General features: G+C 44.2%; 2 protein-coding genes across 6 annotated transcripts in view; both read left to right on the top strand.

Moving 5' to 3' along the window:
• Positions 1–17,070, top strand: part of Nmrk1 (nicotinamide riboside kinase 1) — a 31,451-nt gene extending 14,381 nt beyond the window's left edge. The window contains exons 5-10 of one of the 4 annotated variants that reach the window (XR_009057562.1): positions 1,203–1,350; positions 1,432–1,503; positions 2,046–2,152; positions 4,681–4,764; positions 9,207–14,007; positions 16,448–17,070. Coding sequence is in view for 3 of the 4 variants with exons in the window: in XM_057777609.1 (XP_057633592.1) it covers positions 1,203–1,350; positions 1,432–1,503; positions 2,046–2,152; positions 4,681–4,764; positions 13,881–13,918 (449 nt within the window). In the remaining variant the exon portion in view is untranslated. Of the gene's footprint in view, positions 1–1,202; positions 1,351–1,431; positions 1,504–2,045; positions 2,153–4,680; positions 4,765–9,206; positions 15,810–16,447 lie in introns of those variants that run through there. The other 3 variants (XM_057777609.1, XM_057777611.1, XM_057777610.1) reach the window with 3 other exon arrangements.
• Positions 17,071–23,881: 6,811 nt separating this feature from the next.
• Positions 23,882–25,542, top strand: part of Carnmt1 (carnosine N-methyltransferase 1) — a 33,128-nt gene continuing 31,467 nt past the window's right edge. Inside the window, exon 1 of one of the 2 annotated variants that reach the window (XM_057779605.1) lies at positions 23,882–24,321. In XM_057779605.1, the coding sequence (XP_057635588.1) occupies positions 24,119–24,321 (203 nt within the window). In that variant the 5' untranslated portion in view covers positions 23,882–24,118. Of the gene's footprint in view, positions 24,322–24,472; positions 24,587–25,542 lie in introns of those variants that run through there. The other variant, XM_057779606.1, reaches the window with a different exon arrangement.

The following is a 25,542-nucleotide window of genomic DNA, read 5'->3' as shown; positions in this document are numbered from 1 at the left end:
TAAAAAAAAAGGTTTGTCATTTATAAGAGATCCTTTACTATTAAAAAGAGTAGCTACTTTCCAGCTGGGTGGTGGTGGTGCACACCTTTAAACCCAGCACTTGGGAAGCAAAGGCAGGTGTATCTCTGTGAGTTCAAGGCCGGCCCACTCTACGGAGCGAGTTCCAGGACTGACTCCATAGCCACTGAGAAACCCTGTCTCGAAAAACCAAACCAAAACAAACAAAAACCACACATATGGGAAAAAAATAGCTACTGTCCAAATAGATTATATGTTATTTATCTTTCAAATGCATCTCTAGCTTATTTTGTCTTCCAAAAATTGGAATTACAGGCAGCTGCGGGCTACCATGTAAGTGCTGGGAACTGACCATGAGGGCTCTCAAAGAGCATTAGGTACTCTTAACCACCAAGCCCTCACTCCAACCCTCACTTAGTTTTTTTTAAAGGTCTTGCTGGGGACGTATAGTTCAGTGGTTGAGTGCTTACCTAACACACACAAAATCCTGGATTTAGTCTCCAGTACCATAAATTGTTAATTTTTCAGTATCAGGAAGGGTCAGCTGGGAACTTACAATAGTCGGGACTGAGGGACGGGACGGGGAGGGAATTCAGAAAGTAAAGGCACCTGCCACCAAGCCTGACAACCTGAGTTCCATCCCTAGGATTTCCTGGAGGAAGAACAGAACTGAACCTTTCAAGTTGTCCTCTGACCTCCACACATACCCAATAAATGCATCAATCTAAAAAAATTACAGCTAGAAATAGTGGCATGGTATTCATCGTATTTTACATTTGTACTTTTTTTTTTTTTTTTGGTTTTTCGAGAGGGATTTCTTTCTCTGTGTAGCCTTGACTGTCCAGGAACTTGCTGAGTATTGTGCAGACCAGGCTGGCCTTGAACTCACAGAGATCCACCTGCCTCTGCCTCCCGAGTACTGGTATTAAAGGCGTGTGCCACCACTGCTCAGCACATTTGTACATCTTTGTTTTTCCTAATAAAAATGTCTCAGACATACCTCTCAAGTATATCTCTTAGTGTTTTAATGGGGTGTTTAAAGTATTTATTATTAGATCCTTTAAAGAGTAAGCGAAATGCTGTTATGTCCTACATATACAGAACCCTAAAGATACTTATCACAGAAAGACAACCACCTAGAAGAGTTTGCTATATTAATTTCATGTGTTTTATGTTTGTTTCAGTGCTTGAAGCACTTAACATGGAAGAAATGATGTCAGCTGTTTTGCGGTGGATGGAAAACCCAGGGCACTCTGAGGGACCCACAGCTTTGGAAAGCGCTCAAGGGGTTCCCATTTTAATCATTGAGGGGTTCCTTCTCTTTAATTATAAGTAAGTCCCCCCCAGCCCCAACCTGAAGGAATGCGGGGGTGGGAGAGAGAGCCTTGCGAGCTGAGTGTGTTGTGTTCTTAGGCCACTGGACACCATATGGAACAGAAGTTACTTCCTGACCGTTCCGTATGAAGAGTGTAAGAGGAGGCGGAGGTACGTTTAGAGACCTTCTTGTGCATTGTTATCCGAAAGGTGAACTGTAGGGAAAACAGGAAAAGTGGCATTATTGAACAAGCCTTAACTCGGAAGTCAAGCATTTTATCACCTGGGGTACAGTAACTTCTCTAATAGGAAGGACCAGTGCCGTCCTGTCGGGCTTCTTCCTCCTCACCTGCCACGCCCATGCTCTGCTAGCCCCACAGAGACCACCTGCTAAATAAGAGAGGAAGCCAGCCTGTCCGTATCTCGCTTCTTATTTCTTGTACTTGTCACATAATTCTTTTATAAAACACAAGAGACAGAGAAAAGATAACTATGAATGTTAATGAGTTACAGGCATACAGTTCGAATCATAAAACTAAATCCATTTCGCTACTTTCCTCACTACAGTTGAGTTTAACAACAACAACAAAAAAATTACTCTGAATCCCTCTTTAGATTTAACCTGAGTGATTTTTACATTATCTTGACTGTGATTCATTTACTTTGTCAATCATATTTTATATCAACATCAAGTTTCTTGCCTGTTTTTCCAGTACAAGGGTATATGAGCCACCTGACCCTCCAGGGTACTTTGACGGCCACGTGTGGCCCATGTACTTAAAGCACAGACAAGAAATGAACACCATCACGTGGGAGATCAGTAAGTATCTCTCCTCTTTCTCGCAAGGCCTTTTACTTCTCATTTATGTCAAAGTACAGAAAGGATTACTTGGAAAACATTTTTCTCAAGGAGTTTTTAAAGAGATGCTCAGGCAGTCTCAGGGTTCCCCTCTTCTGCAACTGATTCTGCTGGCTTCTTCCCCTGGTGGTTCCTGCCAAGCTTGTCAGATTCCACGTTGTCATCTGTTGAGCCACTGTTGCCTGGATGTGGCCTGTGGCAGTGGAAGGTCAGAGATGCAAACCCAGTCTCTGCGCTAAGCCAGCTGAGATCTCACCAGGAAACGGCATTAAAAGTCTGACCTTACACACACGTCTTTCCTCCATGTAAGCGCTGATGTGGAGCACCAGGGAGACTGCCCACCTCCAGGTCACTTGAGCAAGCTATCTGTCACTAAACTCATATGTGTTTAGCTGACCTGGGGGTGGGGGACCTTAAATTAGGGGGAATGACTGTCATCCTCACCATAGGAAGAACAGAGAAAAGACCTAGCAGCGGGAAGGCATGAGCAATACCTAGAATAGGCTGTTGTGTTTGTAGTAGAGAAAAGCAAGGGTAAGATGGGCCGCTGCTGCTACTGCTACAGGAAAGGGCCAGGCCCTCTAATGCTAATGGGATGTCCTGGGAGAGCTGGGAAGCACTCTACAGACGGCTCTAAACACGGTCATGGTCAATACATACTCTTTTAAGTAAGATCTCTCCTGATCCGAAGAGATTTAAAGGTTGCATTGTGGAACACAAGTACTCAGTAGAACTAGGGCATGAAGGTGCCCAGGATGCCAGACATGCCAGGAACCCACAGGCGATGTTTTGGGGTAGAAAACATGAAGGAGTTGTACATATATGAAGAAGGGCTAGACATGTGTTTTGCAGGAAATAAGATGGAGGTACCTGAGAGACAGTGTTCCAATTTGGAGGCCATATGAATACGTGGACCTGAGATAACGGACTGTCCCTGGAGTGTTTAGGGAGACAGTGGCCTAAGTCCGTTGGCCAAGACAGAGGGATCAGACTGGCATACTTTTCAGAGCAAAGGAGACTCACCTATATTGAAAGGAGCCTGTTGTCCTCCATCTGTGCTGAAAGGGCAGTCTACCTCAGCGCTGTGCAGGTTTATGCTGCGCCAGCAGCTCCTGGGTCGTCTGTCTAGGGGAAGCATCCTCTCACGCCCTTCGCTCCCTCCATCTAAACTGCAAGTCCAACTTTGGCCTTGGTCTTGGGCCTAGTTAACGTCAGCTGTCAAATTCACACAGTCATCTGAGGGAGTCACAGTTGAGGGACTGCCTGTGGCCATCGCTGTGTCAGATTGTCTTGACGGATGATTGATGTCGGGGAGGGGGGGCTCCATGCATTGTGAGCAGTGCCACCTTGGGCGGTTGAGCCCGGGTTGTACAGGAAAGCTAGCTGAGAGCGAGGAAGAGAGCAATCCAGCAAGCAGGCAAGCAGCGTTCCTCCATTCCTGTGGCAGGCTCACCTTGAGTTCCTACCCTGACTTCCCTCAGTAAACTGTGATCTGGAAATGTAAGCTAAATAAACCGCTTCTTCCCTGTGTTGCTTTTGGTTATCACAACACCAGAAGAAAAAACAAAAACAAAATGAGGACACCCTGTTTAAATGCAGCCGATCCCCATGGTTTCCAGCTCTTTGGGATAAAATCTATAAAGACAGCAAGGCACAGCCTTTCTCCGAAATTCCATCTCCAGTGCTGTCCTTCCTCTGCTCTAGCCACTCACGCTTCCCCACACGCAACTTCTCTTCAGACCCCCTCAGCCTTGCAGGTCCTTTCCTTTCTGCAAAAGTGTTCATGCCAGCTTTATTGAAAATATGTAACTTCTGGTCTGGGTAGTGTGTGGTAAAGTCCAGACTGGCCCATAGTGTAAAAGCTTCATTGTTGGGGCATGCATTGGGGAATTGCTCCTCTTTGGGACAGGAAACACTGCAGTCTCTGAACTTGTTTTGTATGTCAATCAGGCACCAATAACAAACCAAAGAAACCACCCACGTCCAGCTTAGTGAGCCATTGAGTTTATTGCGGTTACTTATAGGAGCGTGGTGACTCAGGCAATTACATCACCAAAAAGCCCATGTCGCCATGGCAATGCCTCCTCAAAGCAGAATCCCTAGACTCTGCATTGGCTGCACTGGGCATGGGAGAGCCTTCTGTCTCCAGCAGTTGTTACTGATGACATAACCTTTGGAAGGGGCCTTGTAAGTCTAACTCTCAAGAACTCAATGAGCCAGTAGGTTCATTTACTTTGGAGTCTTAATGTCCTCCTTCCTCCCTCTAGGAGGGAATGTCCCAATGTAGAAGAAATAGGTACACAGTGCATGCCATATACACAGTGCTTAGTCTCTCTCTCTTTCTCTTTTCATTCCTTCCCTCCCTCCTTTCTTCTGTAGATCATAGTTCTGGGTTCTTTGGTGAAAGCTATGGGTGTTTTTAAGAAACGCCAAAGCATCCATTACTAATAAGCCTGTTCACATTTGAACTGCTATTTCTCACTTCTCAGTTTACCTAGATGGAACAAGATCTGAAGAGGACCTCTTTTCTCAAGTGTATGAAGATGTCAAGCAAGAATTAAAGAAGCAAAATGGTAAATATTGTTCTATCAAATCGGATGGTGGAGGAAAAAGAATCTTGAGAACAGTTCATTGCATTCCAAGATTGGTGTGCACAAATGCCAACAAGGAGAAATATTTGCATTGATCTTTCTTAGATCACATGACTTGCAAAGAGATATCACTTTAACCAGAAAAAATGTCATACTGTGATTGGCCATAACTAAATCATATACCCCATCATGGTTGAAGGCCACCACCTGAGACCTAATATTGAAATTTTTTCCATAGAAAAATTAGGGCAGAAATTAGAAAGAAATACGAAGAAGAAAGTTGGAATACCATGCTTGGAGGACAAAACTCCAGAGCTAGCAGATAGATTTGAATTACAAGAATTAAAATGTGAGCTGAAGAAATGGCTCAGAAGTTAAGAACTCTTGCTACTCTTGTAGAGGACTAGAGTTCAGTACCCAGCACCCACAGTGGGCAGCTCACAGCTGCCTGTAACTCTAACACCAAGAGATCTGACACTTTCTTCTGACCTCTGCTGGCACCCACATGTTTATGTACCTCTCTCCCTTCTTCCATCCACTCTCTGTCTCTCTTTCTCTCTCTCTCTCTCTCTCTCTCTCTCTCTCTCTCTCTCTCTCTTACACACACACACACACACACACACACAAATAATAATTCTTAAAATTTTTTTGAATAAAGATCTCACTATATAGCCCTGACTGGCCTGGAACTTGTAGAGAACAGGCTGGCCTAGAACTCACAGAGATTCCCCTGCTTCTTCTTTCCATAGCGCTGGGATTAAAGGCATTTGTCACCACACCTAGCCTAATAAAAACAAGTATTAAAAAAATAAAGTGATTACTATGTTGAACTGATGGTGCATGCCTATATTGAAGCACTCAGGTAGATGGGGCAGGAGAGTCTTGAGTCCAAAGATAAGTTAGAGTGACACCCTGTCTCAAAAGAAAGCAAGAGAGGGGAGATTCTTGTGGCTAACAGATAAAATGTCAGGGTCAGCTGGCTCAAGAGAAAGCAGCATTAGCCTCAGGAGCAGGGGAGAATGTAGCCGGGTTTGGGGTGAGAAAATCTGCTGCAGCCCACATGTCATTCACTCAGTAAGAATTAAGTTTAACCTCTCTTTACCTCTTTCACTAACCAGCTGGGCCCCCATAGATCCTGACTGTTCCTGGTTGTAAGGCCAGCCCTTGGCATAGACAGGAGGCCCTCTGAGGAAATTTTAGGACCATTTTAAATTTCCCTCAAATAAATAAAACTAATAATCCTTACCAAGTCTGCCATCCCACCCTAACTCTCCATCCTGCCATCCTAGCCCTGCCATTTCACCCCTGCCATCCCACCCTGTACCCCAGCCCTGCCATCCTAACCCTGCTATCCCAACCCCTGCCATCATACCCTGACACCCCAGCCTGACTCTCCACTCTGCCATCCTAACCCTGCCACCTCATCCCCGTCACCCCACCCCTGCCACCCCACCCCTGCCATCTGTTACTCTGATGGAAGGTAGGCCTCCCATAATACAGCCAAGGGCACCAGCGTAAGTAGATGAAGAGTGGTGGGGTGATGTGAGTTGCTCCGCTTTTAGAGCTGATAACCCTGGGCCATAACTACTTATCTGAGAGAGACCAGATCCTCTTTCTGGCCCAATGAGGAGCTTCAGGACCCAGATGCTAGCATCTGTCTACCCAAGTATGGGCAGGGCTTGGGCCCAGTTCCCTTTTAGTAATTAAGTCATATACTGGAGTTTGGCCTTAGAATCTGTTTTATAATAAAGACAGAGAAAGCTTTAGCCATGTTCCTCAGATACATTATACCCCATACCACCCCAAATCCATCTTTTGCCATCTGCCCACAAGGGCCAAGAACAGCTGGTATGCTGCAGCAGATTCTGTGAACCCGTGAAGTAGTACATGTCTGTGGTGTGTGGAACTCAAATGTGTGAGCGCGTGCACACACACACCTTCCTCTTCTGCATCTAGAGGTAGATGAGAAGTAGTCTCCTCCTCAAGGCTATCTAGTTTCTGTTCTAGATACAAGATACAGGTAAACTAATATTAACAGAAACACTAGAAGAGATAAAACTTGGAAACAGATCTACTTTTCCTGCCCCCAAGATTTATGGTAGTCTTCCATTGTACAGATAATTTACTGTGCTAATTATAGTAACCCATCACCTTTCCAAGTTCTTGCAGCCAGAAGAATTCTTAGAGTAGCCTGCTTCACCCCTGAGCCTCAGAGCACCAGGGTGACCTTCCTAATGTGTCAAATGTTGACTCCAGGCTTTTTCACTTTGTATAACCCTGTTCAGCAAATTCTTCATTATAAGAATATACAGTCTTAATTGTGATAAGATGATAAAATTGATAAGTAAACTAAAAAAAAATAAATAACCCCGAAAAGTTAGGGTTTCTGTTGCTATGAAGAGACACCATGACCATGGCAACTCTTACAAAGGAAAACGTTTAATTAGGGTCACTTACAGTTTTAGTCCAGTCTATCGTCATGGTGGGCATGGCAGCATGCAGGCAGACATGTGCTCGAGAAGAGCTGAGAGTCCAGCATCTTGATCCGTAGGCAACAGGAAGTGAACGGTGTCACTGGGCATAGCTTGAGCATAAGAGACCTCAAAGCCCACCCCCACAGTGACACACTTCTTCCAGTAAGGCCATACCTACTCCAACAAATTCACATCTCCTAATAATGCCACTCCCTTTGGGGGCCATTTTCTTTCAAATCACCACCATAAAGCTATATAAAGTTATACATGTAGTGTAGTCCTAACTCAAATCTGAAGCTTGAAGTAAAATGTAATCATGACCTAATCTTAATGCAACAAAGCAGTTTATCCACAAGGACCATCAGGCTCCCTTAAAAGCTTTTGTTTTCATATTATTCTAAAAACGTATTTGATTCTAAACATTTTTATGTGAAGAAATTATAATTGTGTTCTTATCAGTCCCTCTCTTACAGGAAGCTGTGAGCACACTGGGTAATCAGCCATGCTGATTTCTGGTTTCTTAGTGGCTGTGTTCATGTAGCTATGTGGACGTTATTATATAATGAAACTAAATATCATTACCATTAGAAGATCAAAGGCCAAGTTCCTTTTTTCTCTCTTTTTAAATTTGTTTTAATTTTATGTTCATTGGTGTTTTACCATGGGTATTGGGTCCCCTGGAGTTGGAATTACAGACAGTTGTGAGCTGCCATATGGGTGCTGTTAATTGAACCCGGGTCCTCTAGAGCAGTCAGTACTCTTAACCACTGAGCCATCTCTCCAGCCCAGTGAGATTTTTTTTATATATACCAGTGTGAAATCTAAAACTTAACATTGATACTTTAGTGTTGGGGGCTGTGGACCCCCAGACCCTGAATTTCCTGTAGACCACTTATTATGCTTGCTCTGAGCAAAACAACTTGTTTTCCTGTGTTTGCAGCTTCTCTGAGCACGAGACCCTCAGGAGTTCCTGATGGCAGGGGAGTGGTTTCTGGTGGGTTTGGCTGGGCTGTGGCTATCAGTTAAGGATCCCTATATAAGCTGGCACTGAACACAATAAAGGGAGCATTCTTGGCATTCTTATTTCAAGGATGACCCTGTTCCCGCACGTGTGTGTGTGTAAGTGTTTAAATCTCCAGCCCCTTTCCAGGCTCTTGAACCTTCCATAATGTACTTGTCATTTCTGTCACCTGCAGTCCTCTCCCATCACCCTTCTATTCCCACTGAACCCTTTTCGCAGTGATTCGCCTTCCTATTTTCATGTCTTTTTTTTTCTATGTTTACTTTGGTTGTAATTTCCTTTGTTGTTGTTGCTTGTGAACCACTGAGTTTAATTAGGGTTGTGTGAGCATAGGTGGGGAGTGTTTACCAGAGCATAGGCAACTTACCAGTGGTTACAACACTGAAGAAAATGACTTCCCCCTCCCAGTTAACTGCAAGTAGTTCCTCAGGAGGAGTGAAGCCTCGAGAACTCCTCCCTGTCATGACAGAGTGTTGGTGGGTCCCATCTTGGACAGGTCTTGTGCATGAAGCTGTAGCTGCAGTGAGTTCACTGATACAACTGCCATTTCAAATCCAGAAGATGTGTTTCACTCTCCTCCCCACATTCCAGCCCTTCAATCCCTTCTGTCCCCTCTCACGAAATGTTCTTTGAGCCCTTGGAGGCAGAGTAATGATATACATATGCCCCGTTTATGGCTTAGCACTCAGTAGTCTTTTATTCTCAGTAATAAATCTTCATTAACGGTTGAGGGTGTCTACTTTCTAAAGATAGGCTTAAAAACTGATGAAAAATTAAAACAATGGGATTTGTATTCAGTGTGTTTCTTTATGGAGAAAGCAGAATTTTTGCCTCAAAAATCCTTATAATCTTAACATTCTTGGGTATTGGGTGTGAAGATCTAATCAAATAGGATTTGGGGTATTCACACTTTCCTCTTTATTCCTAAGGTTTGTGAGTAGCAGCACACAAATGGAATGCAGCAAGTCCTTCTAGGATGGATTAAGAAACTTGAAGGACAGCAAACCCTACCTCGGGGAAAAAGAAACATGAAGGGATGTGTTGACGAACATTGACTGGGATGCAGTGTGTCCTGCAGGACAGTGACGGCTGTCTTGTGTCTTTGTTCATTTTTATCATACTTTTCCCAATCTGTAGAGCAATGTGTGCCCATGCCAGGGTTCCTCTATAAGAATGGAGGTCAGGTTTTCCTGACGAGGACCTAGCCAGAGAGAAAGATTTCTGGCTAGTCCACCAGTATTATGTTGTGTGTTTCTGCATTTGTGTGTATAGTTGTTGTGTCCTCGTTATTATCTATATTTCTGTTGTATACACACACTCAAACACTGTGAAAGGAGCCTTGTATGCTACACAGCATTTTTTGTGTTTGTGTTGCTTATAATATATAATTTGAAAAATGCTGCTGTTTGCAATCTCATAGCAATGTCCCCCACCTGCAGTCAGCAGCGTTACTCAAAATATTGTTCTGACATTGACCGAGTCAGCAGTTTACTGCAGCATCTGGAGACTGTCCTTTGTAGTAGCAGGTTTTCTTCTGCTTGACCAATACCTGTGTGTCTCTGTGAAGAGACTTTTATATCCATAGAAGGATTCAGTATGTTTTACTTGGTTTTTTGAAAATAGTACTCTGAATTACAAAATCATAGTTTTCTTCAATCATATGTAAAACCAGGGCCTTTCTCTGAAAGGCACGGGCAGGGGATAGAAATTCTTTCAATGCTGGGATTAAAATTATGTATATATGTAGACCACTCCTAATTCAGATATCAAATTTGTTTATTAATAATAAAAATAGATTCAGACCAGCCTGGTCTACAAGAGCTAGTTCCGGGACAGGCTCCAAAACCACAGAGAAACCCTGTCTCGAAAAACCAAAAAATAATAATAATAATAATAACAATAATAATAATAAAAATAGATTCCCCACAGTCTTCTCAGTTCATATAATATATACTCTTTTTTAATTAATTAATTAATTTATTTAAAATTTCCACCTCCTCCTATCCTCCCATTTCCCTCCCACTTCCCCTCACTCCCCCTCTTTCTCGCTCTCCAGTCCTAATATTGCCTCACTTGGTCAGTTGTCATTACTTCATTATTTCTAACATCCATTGATAAGTAGTGAGTGTTTTGGTTGTACACAATATAAAAAATACAAAACATAAACAGAACCTAGGCTCAAATCAGCAGCTACATACATGTATTTGGCCAAGCTGTTTAAAGTCCTGATTTTAATTATTCTTGATTAAAGGGTAAGTTTCAAAATCCCCCTGTGGCAGCAATGACCCAGGGAGGATCCTTTCAGCTACTGTTGTAGTCAGCAGATAGCAGCTGCACACATGGAAGAGCTCACACTGACAGAGTGTGACCATTAAAATCTGTCAATCAACTATAGCTGCTGCTGGAAAAACAGCAGGAGGAAAGGGTTTTGCTTTGTGTCCCTAGGGTTTGCTGGCCAGGAGCCTGCAGCAAACATGGCCTCCCCCAGGGTCCAGATTGTTGTAGGAGGCCACTTGTTCATCCTGGCCGTCCAGTACCTAAATAACCACACAGAAACTGTATTAATTAAATCACTGCTTGGCCTATTAGCAGCTCTAATTTCTTATTGGCTAACTCTTACATCTTAATTTAACCCATTTCCATTATTCTGTGTATTGCCACAAGATTGTGGCTTACCGAGTAAAGTTCCAGCGTCTGTCTCCTGCGGGGCTACATGGCTTCTCTCTGACTCTGCCACCTTTTCCCCAGCATTCAGTTTAGCGGGAGGAGACAGGAACTCAGAAGCATTCATTCTGAGCATGCAGTCTGTGGTTTCATAGAAAGAGATTCAGTCAGGATTCGTAGAGAGAGGATCACCCCTTCGGTCTGAGCATTGGTAGAGATAAGAACTCTCTAGTGGCCGGATGTTCTGCTTCTCTGATCCTTCGGCATTAACCCCTATATCTGACTCTGAGTTTTTATTATTAAGAACTATTAGAATTTGTGCCACACCAATCAGAAGTGCTCCAGACAGAGCCTTGATATGGCTCAGTGTTAGAGAACTTGCCTAGCATACACCGTCCCCAGCCCTAGTGATCAATAAGCCAGTCAATTAATGTGCCACAAACTGCAACTCTGTGATTTTGCACTTCCAAACATTTTCCCATCAGTTATCTAGTGGATTTTCTTTCTACCTCTTGGATGCTCTCCATATTACAGGACAGTCTCTTGGGGAAAAAAAGGAGAGTCCAGGGTTTTTGAGTCTAGCATTTTAAAATATGGCTTGCCTTTTTAAACACAATCTATCCTGCATTAGTTTGATGATTATATGGCTTTTCTTAACACTTCAAAGTGACCATGAAGAAATCATCTGACAGGTAAATCACAGTGATGTTGTTTCAATGTTTTTTACAGAGTCAAACCTGTTGACGGTTTTCTTTGTCGCACAAGCATACAGACACCTACGCAGAACCTGAAAATTGGCAATGATGGCCTTTACTGAGTATTTTCTTACCAGCGTTTAACTGTGTCTACACCCAGTGTTGAATGCTGGTAAGAAAAGGTGCTGCCTGAAGGGGCTGCCAGGAAGCCACACTGAAGGTCAGGGTAAGGTCAGGTGTTCGAGGCCAGCCTGAGTTCGAGGTCAGCCTTGGGTAAAACTCTCAGAAACAAAATTCAACAACAAAAAATAAAAATAAACAAGCAAAAAATTTCCGTTTTGGTTGTTGACAGTGCCTGTAATCCCAGCATTTAGAAGGCTGATGCAGAATTGTCAGTTCCGGACAAGCCTGGACTGTGGAGTGATACCCTTCCTACCCCAGAAAGACTGAAAAAGGAAGGGCAGGAGGGAGGAACTGTCCTGTCCTGTAAAGCCTTTCCTGAGTAGACTAGTTTAGCTCTTGTAAGCTGGATGTTAACCTGTATAGACTTCACCAGGTTTTCTCTCCCCAGCCCAACTGGCACTTGGGTCTAGAGAGGTCTTCTATGGGTGGTGTTGTACCCACTGAAGAGACTTAGGGCCGTCTATCTTCTTGTGTGCTCCCAACCCCACCCTGAGTGGTAACTCTAACACACTTGCTGTTGCCAGTGTCCCCTGGGGACAAAAATCTTTCCCCAGTTGAGAACAGCTGATAGTGAAACAAAATAAATCTGGCTGGCGGAGATGCAAATCTTTTTTTTGACAGAGACAATAACCCTACAGCCTTCAGTTTATTGTTCTATACAGGCACCAGATTTATATCAAAGCGATGTTATTCCAATACTTTTCTTACAGACTCCACAAATACTGTCTATAACTCTCTTCGAGCCAGCCTTACTATCTTGCCAGCTTATTCATTTCTTAAATGAATCTTCGAGACATGTTTACTTTATATTCGACAAGTCATATTTTAATGATATGAGAGGTAACATACATTATTTAATATTTAAACAACCATATAATTATGAGACTGTAGATGGTACAGTAACTACCCAAAGTCATGCTTCCAGCATTCATGGGAGACAGATTGGGAACCCAGCTTTTATGGTTCAAGTAGTGACACTCTTAACCACTGTGCGTGCTGTCCTGTCTTGCAAGGCCAAGCCAGTCCCCAGACTCTGTGACCCAGGCTGGTGGTTTAACTAAGAATGGCCCTGATATGTTCATACATTTGAATGCTTAGTCACCAGGGAGTGTATGGAAGGATTAGTAGGATTAACTGGTATGGCCTTGTTGGAGGAAATGTGTCACTGGGGGTGGGCTTTGAGGTTTCAAAGGCCCCAGAAAGGCCCAGTCTCTCTCCTCACTACTCTCTCTTTCTCCCAACCCCCCCCCCCCCCACACACACACCTGCAGACCAGGATACAGTAGCTCTCAGCAACCACTCCAGTGCCGGGCATGCCTGCTTCCATGCTCTCTGCCATGATATTAATGGACTAAGTCTCTGAAATTGTAGTCAAGCCCCCAATTAAATGCTTTCTCTCATAAGAGTTCCCTTGGTCATGGTCTCTTCACAGCAACAGAACAGTGACTAAGACACCCAGCTTCCTGAACCCATCTTTCAATTACACCGGCACCATCCTTCGCCACCCATTTTGTACACTATTAAAAATTTCATAGTTAAAATCTAAGGCGATCTCAGAGACACCTTCACACTTTTTAAATATTCTGTGTTTATGTCATAACACCACAGAAGCCACCTGAAAGTAGAGTTAACATTTATATAGGATTAGCTCAGATTATTGTTAGTGTTTACAGTAAATCACAGATCACACGGAGAAGCAATGTTTACTTGCTACAATTGAAAACCGTGATTTGCTTCCGGATGAAATGGGAAGTTAGAAGATTAACTAGCCAGCTGGAGTCATCAGTAGGACGATGTACACCGCCTGGAAATTATGTTTATGAAATGCGTATAGGAAATGAGTAGAAATTGCATTTAACTTTGGAACTTGAGCACGCTCGTGTTGTTTACCTCCCTAAGCCTAAAGAAACCGAGCTTCGCACAAGATTGAAATTATCCTACGGTGCCTGACGAAATTGATTACGGTTGATATAAAGTGTCATCAAATGCCTGGCCCCTGGTGTGTGCTTGCTATTATTAGACCCATCTTTCAACCCCAATCCTCTTGACTCCGTCCTACAGACCTAAAACTGTTCTCACGATCAAACAGCATGTTATGAAATCATCTGGGAACGTCTAAGAGGCCCAGCAAATGCTAAAGCCGTTAAAAGTTTATTAGACAGATCTAAGCCTGTCACTATGGTTAGAGGTGAGTCACTCATAACTCTTGGGGTTTTTAAAATTATGATTCTTCCCCCTTCAAAGCTTCTCTTTATACTCGTTTTAATCGGTTTCATTCTGTAAAATCTGAATGGTGGGGTGAACCGTGTATTTCTCTGGGACGTGAGACGATGTGAGAGTGGTCCTCGGCCTTTTAAGGGATTATTTGACCTGTGAGTTCTATTGCGTTCTCTCCCTCCCACCACTCAAGGGAATCTTAACCCAGTCACATTGTTCTATCAGGCTGCTTCCACCGTGTGCTCTTGAACTACCCATTCTGGGAAAAAAAACAAAAACAAAAAACAAAACAAAAATTCGCTCTATCCTGCACAAAAGGCTATCTGGCAAAGTAGCAGGACCACCAACATGAAAAAGAGCCAGTGCCAGTTCATCACCTGGAAGGCTGAGCCATCTTGCCAAGGGGCCCTCCAGCCCTAATCAAAACTTTAAATCAGAAGCCCATATGACGTCAGAGACCCTGAAGTAGAATCAACAACATGGCCACTCCTAAAATCCCGACCCTGCCCACTCCACCTCTACAAGCTGACTAGGTATGGGTGGCTAAGCTTTGGGTAATTGCCACACACCTATCTAACAACACGACCTACTCCAGATTGCTGGCTGAGGCTGCTTTGAGTTCTTGCCTCCCCCAGCCAAAGAAATTCTGGAGAACTTACGAACAGTATTCAAATTACTGGAAATGGGTCTTGGTTATCAATATAGTTCAAAAGCCCCACAGTTGATAATAATATGGCGTTAGCTGCAAACCTCTGCTTCAGTTGGGATTGTAGAGATTTACCATGTAATTATACGCCACAATTCATTATGAGGGTCAAGACCGGCTTTCAGGGATAGAAACAAAGTCAGTCACACTACTTCCTCGTTAGGAAACCAGTCTGTGTCCCTTCTACCTCTCCAAGAATGAGATAGCCAAGAATGATGACCTTTCTTTCAGTTTCCATCTTAGCTTTATTGTCCCACATTATGACAGATGGAGGGGTTCCGTGTGGACATCTCATTGGCCACGGAACAATTTACTACTCCCACCATGCTCTACTGCCAATCTCCCTAGCTGATGACTCGGCCATAATTCTTTCAAGAACCATTCAACAGCATTTTTCAAATGTCTGTGAAGATTCCTTTTTGTGCAGAAGAAATAAGGGTGATGGTGCCATGCTTAGCTTCTGTCTGGTCCTCCTCAGCCCACACCCAGGGTGCAAAGACCCTGAGTGTCCCCAACCAAAGCTAGGATATGAGTAGGCAGAAGGCAGTGCAATGTTTTCTGCCTCTCTTTCTTATCTGTTTCATGAACAGGCGAGCAGCTTCATGGAAATGAAAATAGCAGAGGCACTGTAGCAAACTAATACTGGTTTTTAATCTTTTTGCAGAGATCCTGACTGTCAATTGGTCAAGGAATCAATCTGTCTAATATCTCAATACCCTAGTAATTCTTTCCAGTTCCTCTGTCTCCTAACATACAGAATTTTTTGGGTCCATGCGGGCCATGCAAAGATGGGGGGCAGAACACCAAAGTCTATTAAACCAGAAGGAAACTTTATTCCAGAAAAAAAGAAAGAAAAATCTCCATGAGGCACACACACACAAAAAGCTTATCAGCTGAGACCACAGCCAGAGATGGACTTGTATTGGTGTGGTAATTGGGCTGTTACCAAACTCTCCTTTCTATAGCAAGAAGCAAGCATCAGGCATGAACAAAAGAAGTTTTACAATCTCAAGGTAAAACTCAGATACAAATTGCCTTTTTCACAATTTCCACTAACAGCGTTTTTCAGTTAAACTAGTGTTTGTATTTAGCCCTTTGTCTCTCCCCGACACTTCTAATGGTGTTTACCAAAGCTCTGCACTTCCCTGATACTGTCAGTTTTACGTAGCAGGGAAAGGTATGAGATAATGCACAACCAAAAAGTCAGGTACAAGTTAACTCAGCTCACATTAGTTGCTGGTCATGAGTGGCTGGGGTTATCTAAAAGCTGACCCTCAGCTTGCAGAGGGACTCTAGGTGTACAGAGGGCCACTTCAGCCTTGCAGGCCGAGCTATGGGTTGTAAAGCAAAGTAACACACTGGTAGAGTTCAACCTCAAGCTGCTGAGAGAGCTGCTGACAGTCTGCTCTCATCCTCCTAGGCTGACAACTTTATATTTCTTTATTTTAACACTCTTATTTCTGGAACCCATATTTTTATATTCTTATTCTTGGACTCTTCAAATCTCCCCCAACTCCTTTAATTTTTACCCAGAAGTCTCATCATACTCCCAACTTTCACCCCTGTCCTCCAGCCTTTGTCCAGGTAACCATAGTTCATGTCATCCCTTGCCTGATTAATATCAACAGACTCTTAACAAATAGTTCCGATGATAATCTTCTGCCAGGTCAGTCTTAACTGCAAGATTTTTGTTACTAAATTGTAGGAACTTGGTGCTTCTTGCTTGGTGGGAAGCCGGCCATTGCTGGCACCACACCGTCTCCTGTACTCACCTGGAAGGTTGTCCCTTCTGTGACATTTTCAGCAGCTGCTGAAAATGGATCCCTTCAGTCCAATCATGAGAAGACCTCAGATAAACTCAAACCACAAGTCATCTCATGAAACATCTAGTCCTCCTCCAGAGTGTCATAGCCAAGAAAGAGAAAGAAATGCTGAGGACCTGTCTCCAACTGGAGGACGCCAGAGAAATGTGACAACTATATCCAATGCTGAACCGGGGCTGGATTCTGGAACACTGGAACAGTAATGGGAAAATAAGTTGACCGGAAGTAAGCGTTGTAGCTTAGTTCTGTTGTACTAGTTTCTTGTTTTGGTTGTGCTCTGATCATGTGCTAGCATTAGGGGGTACTGAGAGAACACTGTCTTGAAAACCATCATTGCATGTTGGAAGGATGTAATGTGCTTCTCGATTTCTGTAAGGGATCACAATTAAGGAATTGTTGACTCTCAGAAGAGGCTTTAGACTTTTTAGTTGTGTTGGGGCTGTTAAAGATTGTGGGGACATTGGAAATTGGAACAGTTCATTTTGCATTATGAGATAGCCATGAGGCCATAGGGCCGGGGGCAAAATGTGATTTGAATGTGAAATGTCTTCTATGAAGTTCCTGTGTTTGAAAACTGGGTCCCCAGATGGCGATGCTGTTTGGGAAGGCTGAGGAACCCATATGTGGAGCCTTGCTAGAGGAAGTAGAAATTGCATGTGGGTCTTTAAGGTTTATATCCGGACTCCCCTTCCTGCTCACTCTCTGCTTCCTGACTTCCATTCAGTTTTACCAACTGCCTCCTGCTTCTGTTGCCGTGATGAACTGTACCTTCCTGGAACTGTAAGGCAAACACACAAAGAAGGCACTATGTGAAAAGTCAGAAAAACTCTGTGCTATGTACCCTTTCAACTTTTCTCAACCTGGAATTATTTGAAAGTGTGGATGAAAAAAAAGCAGAAGAAAACAGATACAAATTATCAACAAATGCTAATCTTGTGTATTGGTTTAGTGCCAAGAGAAAGGAGGAGAGAGAAAAAGAAAGATGCTTGGCAGTTGCCACCAGAGGAGAAATAGATTTGCAATACTCCCATCAGCACCCAAATCACATTTCATATCAATATCTTGAGGCACTGAGGTAAGGTTTGGCTCAGAAACTTCTTTGTAGATCTCTGTCACTCAGCGGGGAAAACAGTGATAGTTTCCAACCCTACAGGGAAACGGCTGATTTATTTCTGGGACACAAAAGGCCTCATGATTTCCATCTGTGCCTCCTTCGGCCACAGGAATCCTGGTTTTCAGATGAGAATGTTGGATCTCCAGTGTCTTAAAATGAGGAAGACTCTCATTTTGAACTGCCTGTCATAGTTTAGCAACCTTGCTGGTTGGAGCCAAGGGGCAGCACAAAGTCACACCATACAACAGAGCTCTCATGGGAGGTTTATCGGGGGAGGCTCTGGGAAGCCTCTGAGCTAGAGCAGAAGGAAAGAGAGAGAAGGGCAGGAAGGGTTTGCCTTTTATAAAGAGGTGTAGTGCATGTGTATGGGGAGAATGCTCTACTTGGTGGCTGCAGTAGCTATGGAGTCACGTCACTTCTTGGCTGTTGCTGCTGTTTCCTGCTAGACCCTTGAGAGCAGCTTAGTGTAAAAGTCTGAATGCTAATGCTGCCTGTCTGATCTAGAGACCAGGGAAAGGAAAGAGAGCAGGAAGATGACGCTACCTGGTGCTGCCCTCTCCCCCACTGTGTGCCTTCCTGTCTTCCTGCTTTTCTACCCTGCACACACATAATTGGCACCCGTATCCTACAGTTCTAATTCCCAAGATTAGACACACTTGCCTTTCTTTGTTTCAGTTTGTTTTGAGACCATGTTTCATTTGTACAGTTGGAGTCTGAATGCTAACAGGTACTGGCTTCTCATAAGACTATAATCATCTACTTAAGGTCCATGTGATCATTTCCTGGAGACCTATCCTCAGTCACACAGTGTATTCTCATTATTTTAAAGCCAAATTATGACATCTTCAACCTAGAGCCCACGACTAAACTAAAGAACTATTTGAGAACCCAGTAAGCTACAAGTCAAAAACCAGACAAGGAGTCCGCCATAAGGGATACCTGAGCTGCCTGTTGTAGCTGTAGCCCCTGCTCTTTGTCCTTCACATTCACAACCATAGACGACTCTAAATATGTTCACCAACTGTGCCACTGTATCACTCAAAAACCATAAATACAACACGCAGTATGTAACAATTTAAGGAATGAAAAAAAAAGAAAAAAGAAAAACAAAACAATGGGCTAGGCTGTCTCTCAAAGGGAAATTTCAACACATCATAACATCCAGCATGTAGTATGTTTACTGCAAACTGTCTTGAAAGAAAAACAACTCAAAATAGTTTGAGCTTTACCTGTTATGTTTTCTTTTATCTCCTGAATAATATTTGTGGGGTTTTTTTTTGGTTCCTGGCTTTAGATTTGTTACATACAGGTTTAAATAAATATGGCATACTCTTCTGCCCTTATTCATGCCTTTGTGTACACATGTGCTTTCATTCTCTGGGACGAGCATCTACACACTTGAATACTGGGCTGCACAGTAAGTGTGTGTTTGGTTTTATAAGAAACTACTAGAGCCTTGGCTGATCAGCTCTCCACATGTCCTTGGACCTAGATCCCTTCCCTTTCTCACTTGTATTTCTTTTCTAAAAAAATATATTTCATGTGTACATGCCTGAGCATGTATATGTCAGAAGAGATCAGAAAACGGCATTGGATTCGCTGTGGCTGAGGTTATAGACAGTTGTGAGCCATCATGGGTGCTCTAGGAACTAAATTCAGGTCCTCAGCAAGAGCAGAAAATGCTCTTAACCATGGAGCCATCTCTCCAACTTTTACCTGTGGTTCTATGGATAATGAGACTTCTGGAAACTCAACATCCTGAAATAAGTCTCATCTCTGCTTCTGTTCCCTATAAACAAGATGGTCTTCAGTAATTTTGCCCCGTGTGTCAATATGGCCTGGGATATAAAGGCCAAGGTGGTCTGCTTTCCATGGCCCTCAGCTGTGATGAAGACGACTCAGGCACAGATGAGACTCCAGCCTCCCTGGGCAGCCCTCCTGAGCCTTGTCAGGACCAGCTCACAATGAATTCCAGGCTTCCATTGACCCTTGCTGCCCATCTGCACACAATGAATTGTGTAACTAACACACGCGAGTTTTCTCTCTCGGTAGATGCAGGGTTTGGAAACCGTCATGCACCACGCACCACATGTCTCTGCACATTCCCAGAGCAGGTAGGCCTGTCACTCCACATTCTCATCAACAACAGACAAATGAAGGCACTTTAAATGCTTCTTTAAGAGCTCTGTAGAATAACTAAAGAGAGTATGAGAGTATAACTCTGCTTTTTGGTTATTTCTGGACATGACCTTGACTGTGCTTTTGGGATTTTTTTGTTGTTGTTGTTGTTATTCCTGGACTTGACCTTCTGATGAAAACATTCCATAGCCCTCAGTCCCCATGGTTGGTTTCGCGTTTTGGGACTGTCCATAGGGGAAAATCATCGCAAACAAGTTAGGTCAAGGAAGTCGTAAGAAAAAAAAAATTTTCAGCTTGTTGTAGGCCACCTTGTAGGTTCTAGGAACTAAACTCTGGTCTTCAGCAAGAGCAGAAAATGCTCTTAACCACTAAGTCATCTCTCCAGCCCTTACCCATGGTTCTTATGAATAATGAGACTGCTGGGAGCTCAGCATCCTGAAATAAGTCTGGTTGATTTAACTGGAAAGGAAAGTATCTTTAAAGAAAGTTGGAAATGTATTTTAAAGGCTCTGAGAAGAGGTGAGAAGACACAATTGATGACAGGTCAAGCATGTCTCAATCTATCTCATTCATCTATCCCAGGGACACTGTAAAAAAGATATTGTGTGCAGTTTACAAATAATTCAAGCGAAGTAACTTTCCAAGCAAGCTCTAGAATTAAGTGACTACATGAAAGGAGAAACAGTACTTCCAGCAGCTCCTAGTGACCTTTTGTTAAAAAACAGGAAACAGTCAACACATTCATGAAAAAGACAGAAAGCAAGAAGAATCTCTGACTTAAGGTTTATATGTCCCAGACAGAAAAATTGATTCATCTGAATCTGTTTCTTCACCTGTTAAGGGAAGGTAGTGACACATCCTTCACAAAACTGAAGTAATAAAATAGGAGGAAACTGTTTGAAAAGATGTAAATGATACATTATTATAATAGCTTACATCATATTCTAGTATAAGCACAGTCAGAGTCATAAGGAGGACTGAAAATATAGGCATGCATCTTGGGTGGGTAGGACAGGGCCAGGAACTTGCTGATGTGGCCCCACGCTGATTGCTAGGTTTCCTTATGTGCAAATCATTGCCGTGCTTACCCTCAAGCACCTTTGTAACAGATCCTGAAACACTGTGTTTTAACAGAGGGTAGCCATCCTTTACATAAAGAATTTCAAACTGTTTACTATATTTTCCAGGATGCAGAAAGCTAGGTACGTGATTGTCTTTACCCATGACATTCTGGACTGTGTCAATTAGGCCGTTCCGGCCTATGTCAATATTATGACATTTGTTATTTGTGTGGGGTGTATGTGTGTGTGTTGTGTGAGCAGAGTTAGAATGGCTAATAATATAAGGACTTGCACATAATTTCCAAACACCAGTGTTGAAGAAGAATGGGAATTAGATAGAAATCTGTAAGAACAAGCAAGGATTGGGTGGATTGTGTCTGGAGAAAGAATATAGGTGGTTAGGATGAAGACATATTCGTACTCCTTTGCATTCTTCATTAGGAACTTGAGACACATGTTAGTGTGTTACTCTTAAGAAATACACTGAAGGCAGGGTGTGTGGTTCGGGTCTTTAATCATTGCACTTAGGAGGCAAAAGCAGGTGGATCTTTGAGGGCTTTTGTTTCGTTGGTTTTTGTTTTCTTTGTGCATCACTGCCTGTCATGGAACTAGCTCTGCAAACCAGGCTGGCTATGAACTCACAGAGATCCGCCTGCCTCTGCCTCCCGAGGACTGGGATTAAAGGTGTGCGCCACCACCACTCATAGGATCTCTGGGTTTTAGGGCAGCCAGGACTACATACCAACTTCCTGGCCAGCCACAACTACATAGTGAGGCACCCCCCCCACACACACACACAATACACTGAAACACTATTCCCCAATTTCCTCTGTTGCCATGGAATGCTATAAGGCTCAGATTTTGAGTGCATCTGTATCTCAGTTGACCAGACCAGTATGTATCCAGATGGGCAATGCCTGCTGGGAGCCCTTCTGCATAGGACACAGTATCCAGCCTAACGACAAGACCACAAGTGACAGAACCATTACTGATGAGTCCTTATTCACCTAATTTGGGGAGACAGGCATTGGCAAGCATATATTCAGGGCAGTGTTTGTAGTCCTGAAACTCACAATCACTGATGAAGTTCATGCTAACACCTATTGCCAGTTTTTCCACCCTGAGTAGCTCATCACAGCCAAGGAAGATGGTGCCCATGACTGTACACATAAACATAACACCATGGAGATCATTGACTTCATTGTGGACTGAATTTAGAAGATGACTGACCAGCTCACGAGTCTTCCAGGCTTGTTCCTTTTTTCTGAAGACTTGGTTAGAAACACTGCTTCTGGTTTATGTCCCTGATGATGGAATGACTTCCCTGAATGCAGTTTCCCATTGGTCACCACCTCTCTTTCCTAGAGCACTCTGCATTTGCCTTCATGGCAGATATGAGACCATCTATGACATCTGTCTGCTGTGGGATGATGCTCTTGTACTCTGTAAAGTTTTGCCACTTGTATTGGTTTAATAAAATGCTGATTGGCCAGAAGCCAGGCAGGAAGTACAGGTGGGGAAACCAGACTAGGAGAATTCTGGAAAGAGGAAAGGCTCAGTCTGCAGTCGTAACCCAGACTCACAGGAAGCAAGTTGAAAATGCTGCACTGAGGAAAGGTACCAAGCCCTGCGGCTAAACATAGATAAGAATTATGGGTTAATTTAAGTTGTAAGAGCTAGTTAATAATAAGTCTGAGTTAATAGACTAAACAGTTTATAATTAATATAAGCCTCTGTGTTTTCTTTGGAACTGAACAACTGCAGGACCAAGAGGGACAGGAACTTCCAGCTACATCTGCCAGAGAAATCATCATAACCAGGACCCAACCTACACTGACTTAAACCAGCTTGTCATCTAATGGTGTTTTCAATACCGCTTTCCTCAGATTTGATGGAGCCCTAAATATTTATCCAACAAAATTCCAGACCAACTCAGGACCCTACCCTCACTCCACTCTCCTCCGGCCCGCTACATATACCTAGAGAAGAGACGGTGAACTGTGTGCATTCTGGGCAAGATCATAGACATTGTCGAGACTCAGACTGACCTAGATCACAGGTTTGCTAAGGTGTATGCCAAGCATGCCTTTGTATGTGGATGAGTGCAGGTAGAAGAGTTTTCTGAAGCCCAAGAAAACATGTCTGCCCCAGAGAAGGGTTAAAAGGCTGGGAGACAGTGCAAAAGGAGAGGGTGCCTGCGATGGGTATTAGCTCATGAGCTGAAATTTTACACTTCATTGTTTGGGAATTTGTTCTCCCTATTTTTATAAAATTGTCTCTAGTAATCCTAAACTATCAATAGAGGTAATGTTTCCATTTCAAAAATAGGGGGTTGGAGAGATGACTCAGCCTTTGATAATGCTTACCTGTTTTCCCGGAGGTGGTAGTGTGAGGTTCCTATGTGGTTCCAAACCACATTTGCTTGTAACTTGAGCTCCAGGGCAGTGGAAGCCTTCTCCTGGCCGGACTTTCGTGGTTTCCACAAACACCTTCTGCCATCAAATAGCGATAAAGGCTTTTTGTATGCATTTTTGTGTTTTGAGACGGGATCTTGTTATATTATAGTGCTACACAGGTTGCTTCTGTTTCCAGTGTAGCTGGGATTACATACAGATGGTCATCTCTGTACCAGGGTGGGATTACAGTGTGCAATAGGTCACTAAAGACCTATTGCCTCGCAGCTCCATGGGCGCTTAAAGGGAATCCACTAAGAAAATGAGTTTTAAAGGGGAACGTCTCACCTTCCCTTTTTGAGTTTCTAAAGTTAAAACATTCGAAATCAACTTATGGAAACACACTTTTCCTTTCTCTTCTAGCCCGCACTATTCCATCCAGCCAGTCACACTCGTGGCCACGCCCACTCTGCTCTCACAGGTGCCCGATGCTGAAGCCCCGCCCCCACCGAGGAGCTCCACCTCCACCTGGCCCTAAGCCCCGCCCTCTAAGCGCCCTTGTACCATTGTACGTCAGCGCGTCGCAGCGGAAGCCCGGCGGCAGCGAATGAGCGCGGGCGGCCGCGGCCTTGGCCTCGTTGTCAGCGCGTGCGCGCCGAGTGCGCGAGTCCCGAAACCCTGGCGGAGCGCAGCGCGAATGGAGGCCTGAGGGCGGCGGGGGCGGGGCGCGCCGCGAGCGGGGGCCGTGGCCGCGGCGGGCGCCGTCTAGAGGAGGCCCGGCCGTCCGCCACCACGCAGTCGGGCACGGTGAAACGCAGGCGGCTGAAACCGTGGGCCGCGGCGGCTATGCAGCGACGGCGGCGCGCTCCGCCCGCGGCTCCGCCGGCGCAGGACGGCGGGCACGGCGAGGAGCTGGAGGTGCAGTTCTCCGCCGGGCGTTTGGGCTCGGCCGCGCCTGCCGGCCCCCCCGCGCGCGCCACCTCCGAGGACGAGGAGCGGCTGGAGCGCGAGCACTTCTGGAAGGTCATCAACGCGTTCCGCTACTACGGGTAATGCGCGCCCCCAGCCCGCCCGGCAGCCTCGTGGCAGGCGGGTTCGCGGGTCACTTGCGCGCGCTCCCCGGGGACGGCTTTCCTACTTTTCCCCGGCGCCGCCCGAAAGAGCGTGCACTTTCCTAGAGAAGTGAACGGCGCCGCTGAGTGGCTCAAACCGGGTGGTGAGGGGCAGAAGTGATCCCGGAATTCCAAAATGTGCTGCTTGGGAAGGGAAAGACAGCAGGCACCGGAGCCGGCTTTGCGTTCTTGTAGTCTGAGAGTAAGAATGAAATTCCTTTCGTGGGCTAGGCATGGTTGCAGGACCCTTAAGTATGCTCCGCGTTCGTAATACAACTTCCTAACTTTAACGTTTCGTCTAGATAGGTGTTCAGATAGTCTAATCAGACTGTGTAAATGCAGGTCTGAAAGGGTCTTCGTGCGCCTGGATTTGGGGGCAAAGATAATAATAGATTTATTCTGGTAATTGATAGAGTCCCCTGGTCGCTGTATTCTGCGCCTGTAGTTGGAACCAGAGAGACGGACAAGACTCTTTGTGGCTCAGACCATTGTAGATGGGACCCTTGTGCTAGTTGTACAGTTGTTTATATATGTAATTCATTTACCCAGCTGTGACACCCCCCCCCCCCAGGGCGTGGACTGAGCCTTACTTATTTTTAACGTCACGGCACTTGGCAATGTTGTTGAAGCTCTATTTTTAACGAATAAAACATAGTAGCAAAAAGAGGACACCCCAATACAATCCTCTCCAGTTTTGGCCAGTGCTTACAGTACTTTGTTACTAGTTTGAATTGAGTAGTTATTTAGGATCTGATGGTTACGTTGTAGCAGGTATGGCAGGAGCATGTAATCCAAAACCTCAATCTTTCCAATTGGGAGTACTTACTGCTTAGCTACACTTCTAGGCTCATGACAGACTGTTTCTTAGATCAAAGATTTTGATGAAATAATTTACTAATTAAACTCAGAAGAAAGGGGTTATTCTGTGATAGTGGCACATTTTACTATTGAAAAGTAAGAAGAATTTGGGACATAGTAGACTCCGTTAAACTTAGGCATTTGTGTTCAGTTTTAGTATATTGGAGCCAAGAATTTGTGCTTATTATTAGGTATTGGTATTATTATGTGTAGTGATGAGGAGCGGTGGGCTAAGTTCTTGGCACCCGGCCACCCGCATGTCTAGCTTATGTACTGAAATAATTACACGGAAACTGTATT

The sequence above is a fragment of the Chionomys nivalis genome, chromosome 8, assembly GCF_950005125.1.
Source record: "Chionomys nivalis chromosome 8, mChiNiv1.1, whole genome shotgun sequence".
Classification (NCBI taxonomy): domain Eukaryota; kingdom Metazoa; phylum Chordata; class Mammalia; order Rodentia; family Cricetidae; genus Chionomys; species Chionomys nivalis.
The sequence above is the reverse complement of the archived record's forward strand: the minus strand, read 5'-3'. Positions and strand labels throughout refer to the sequence as shown.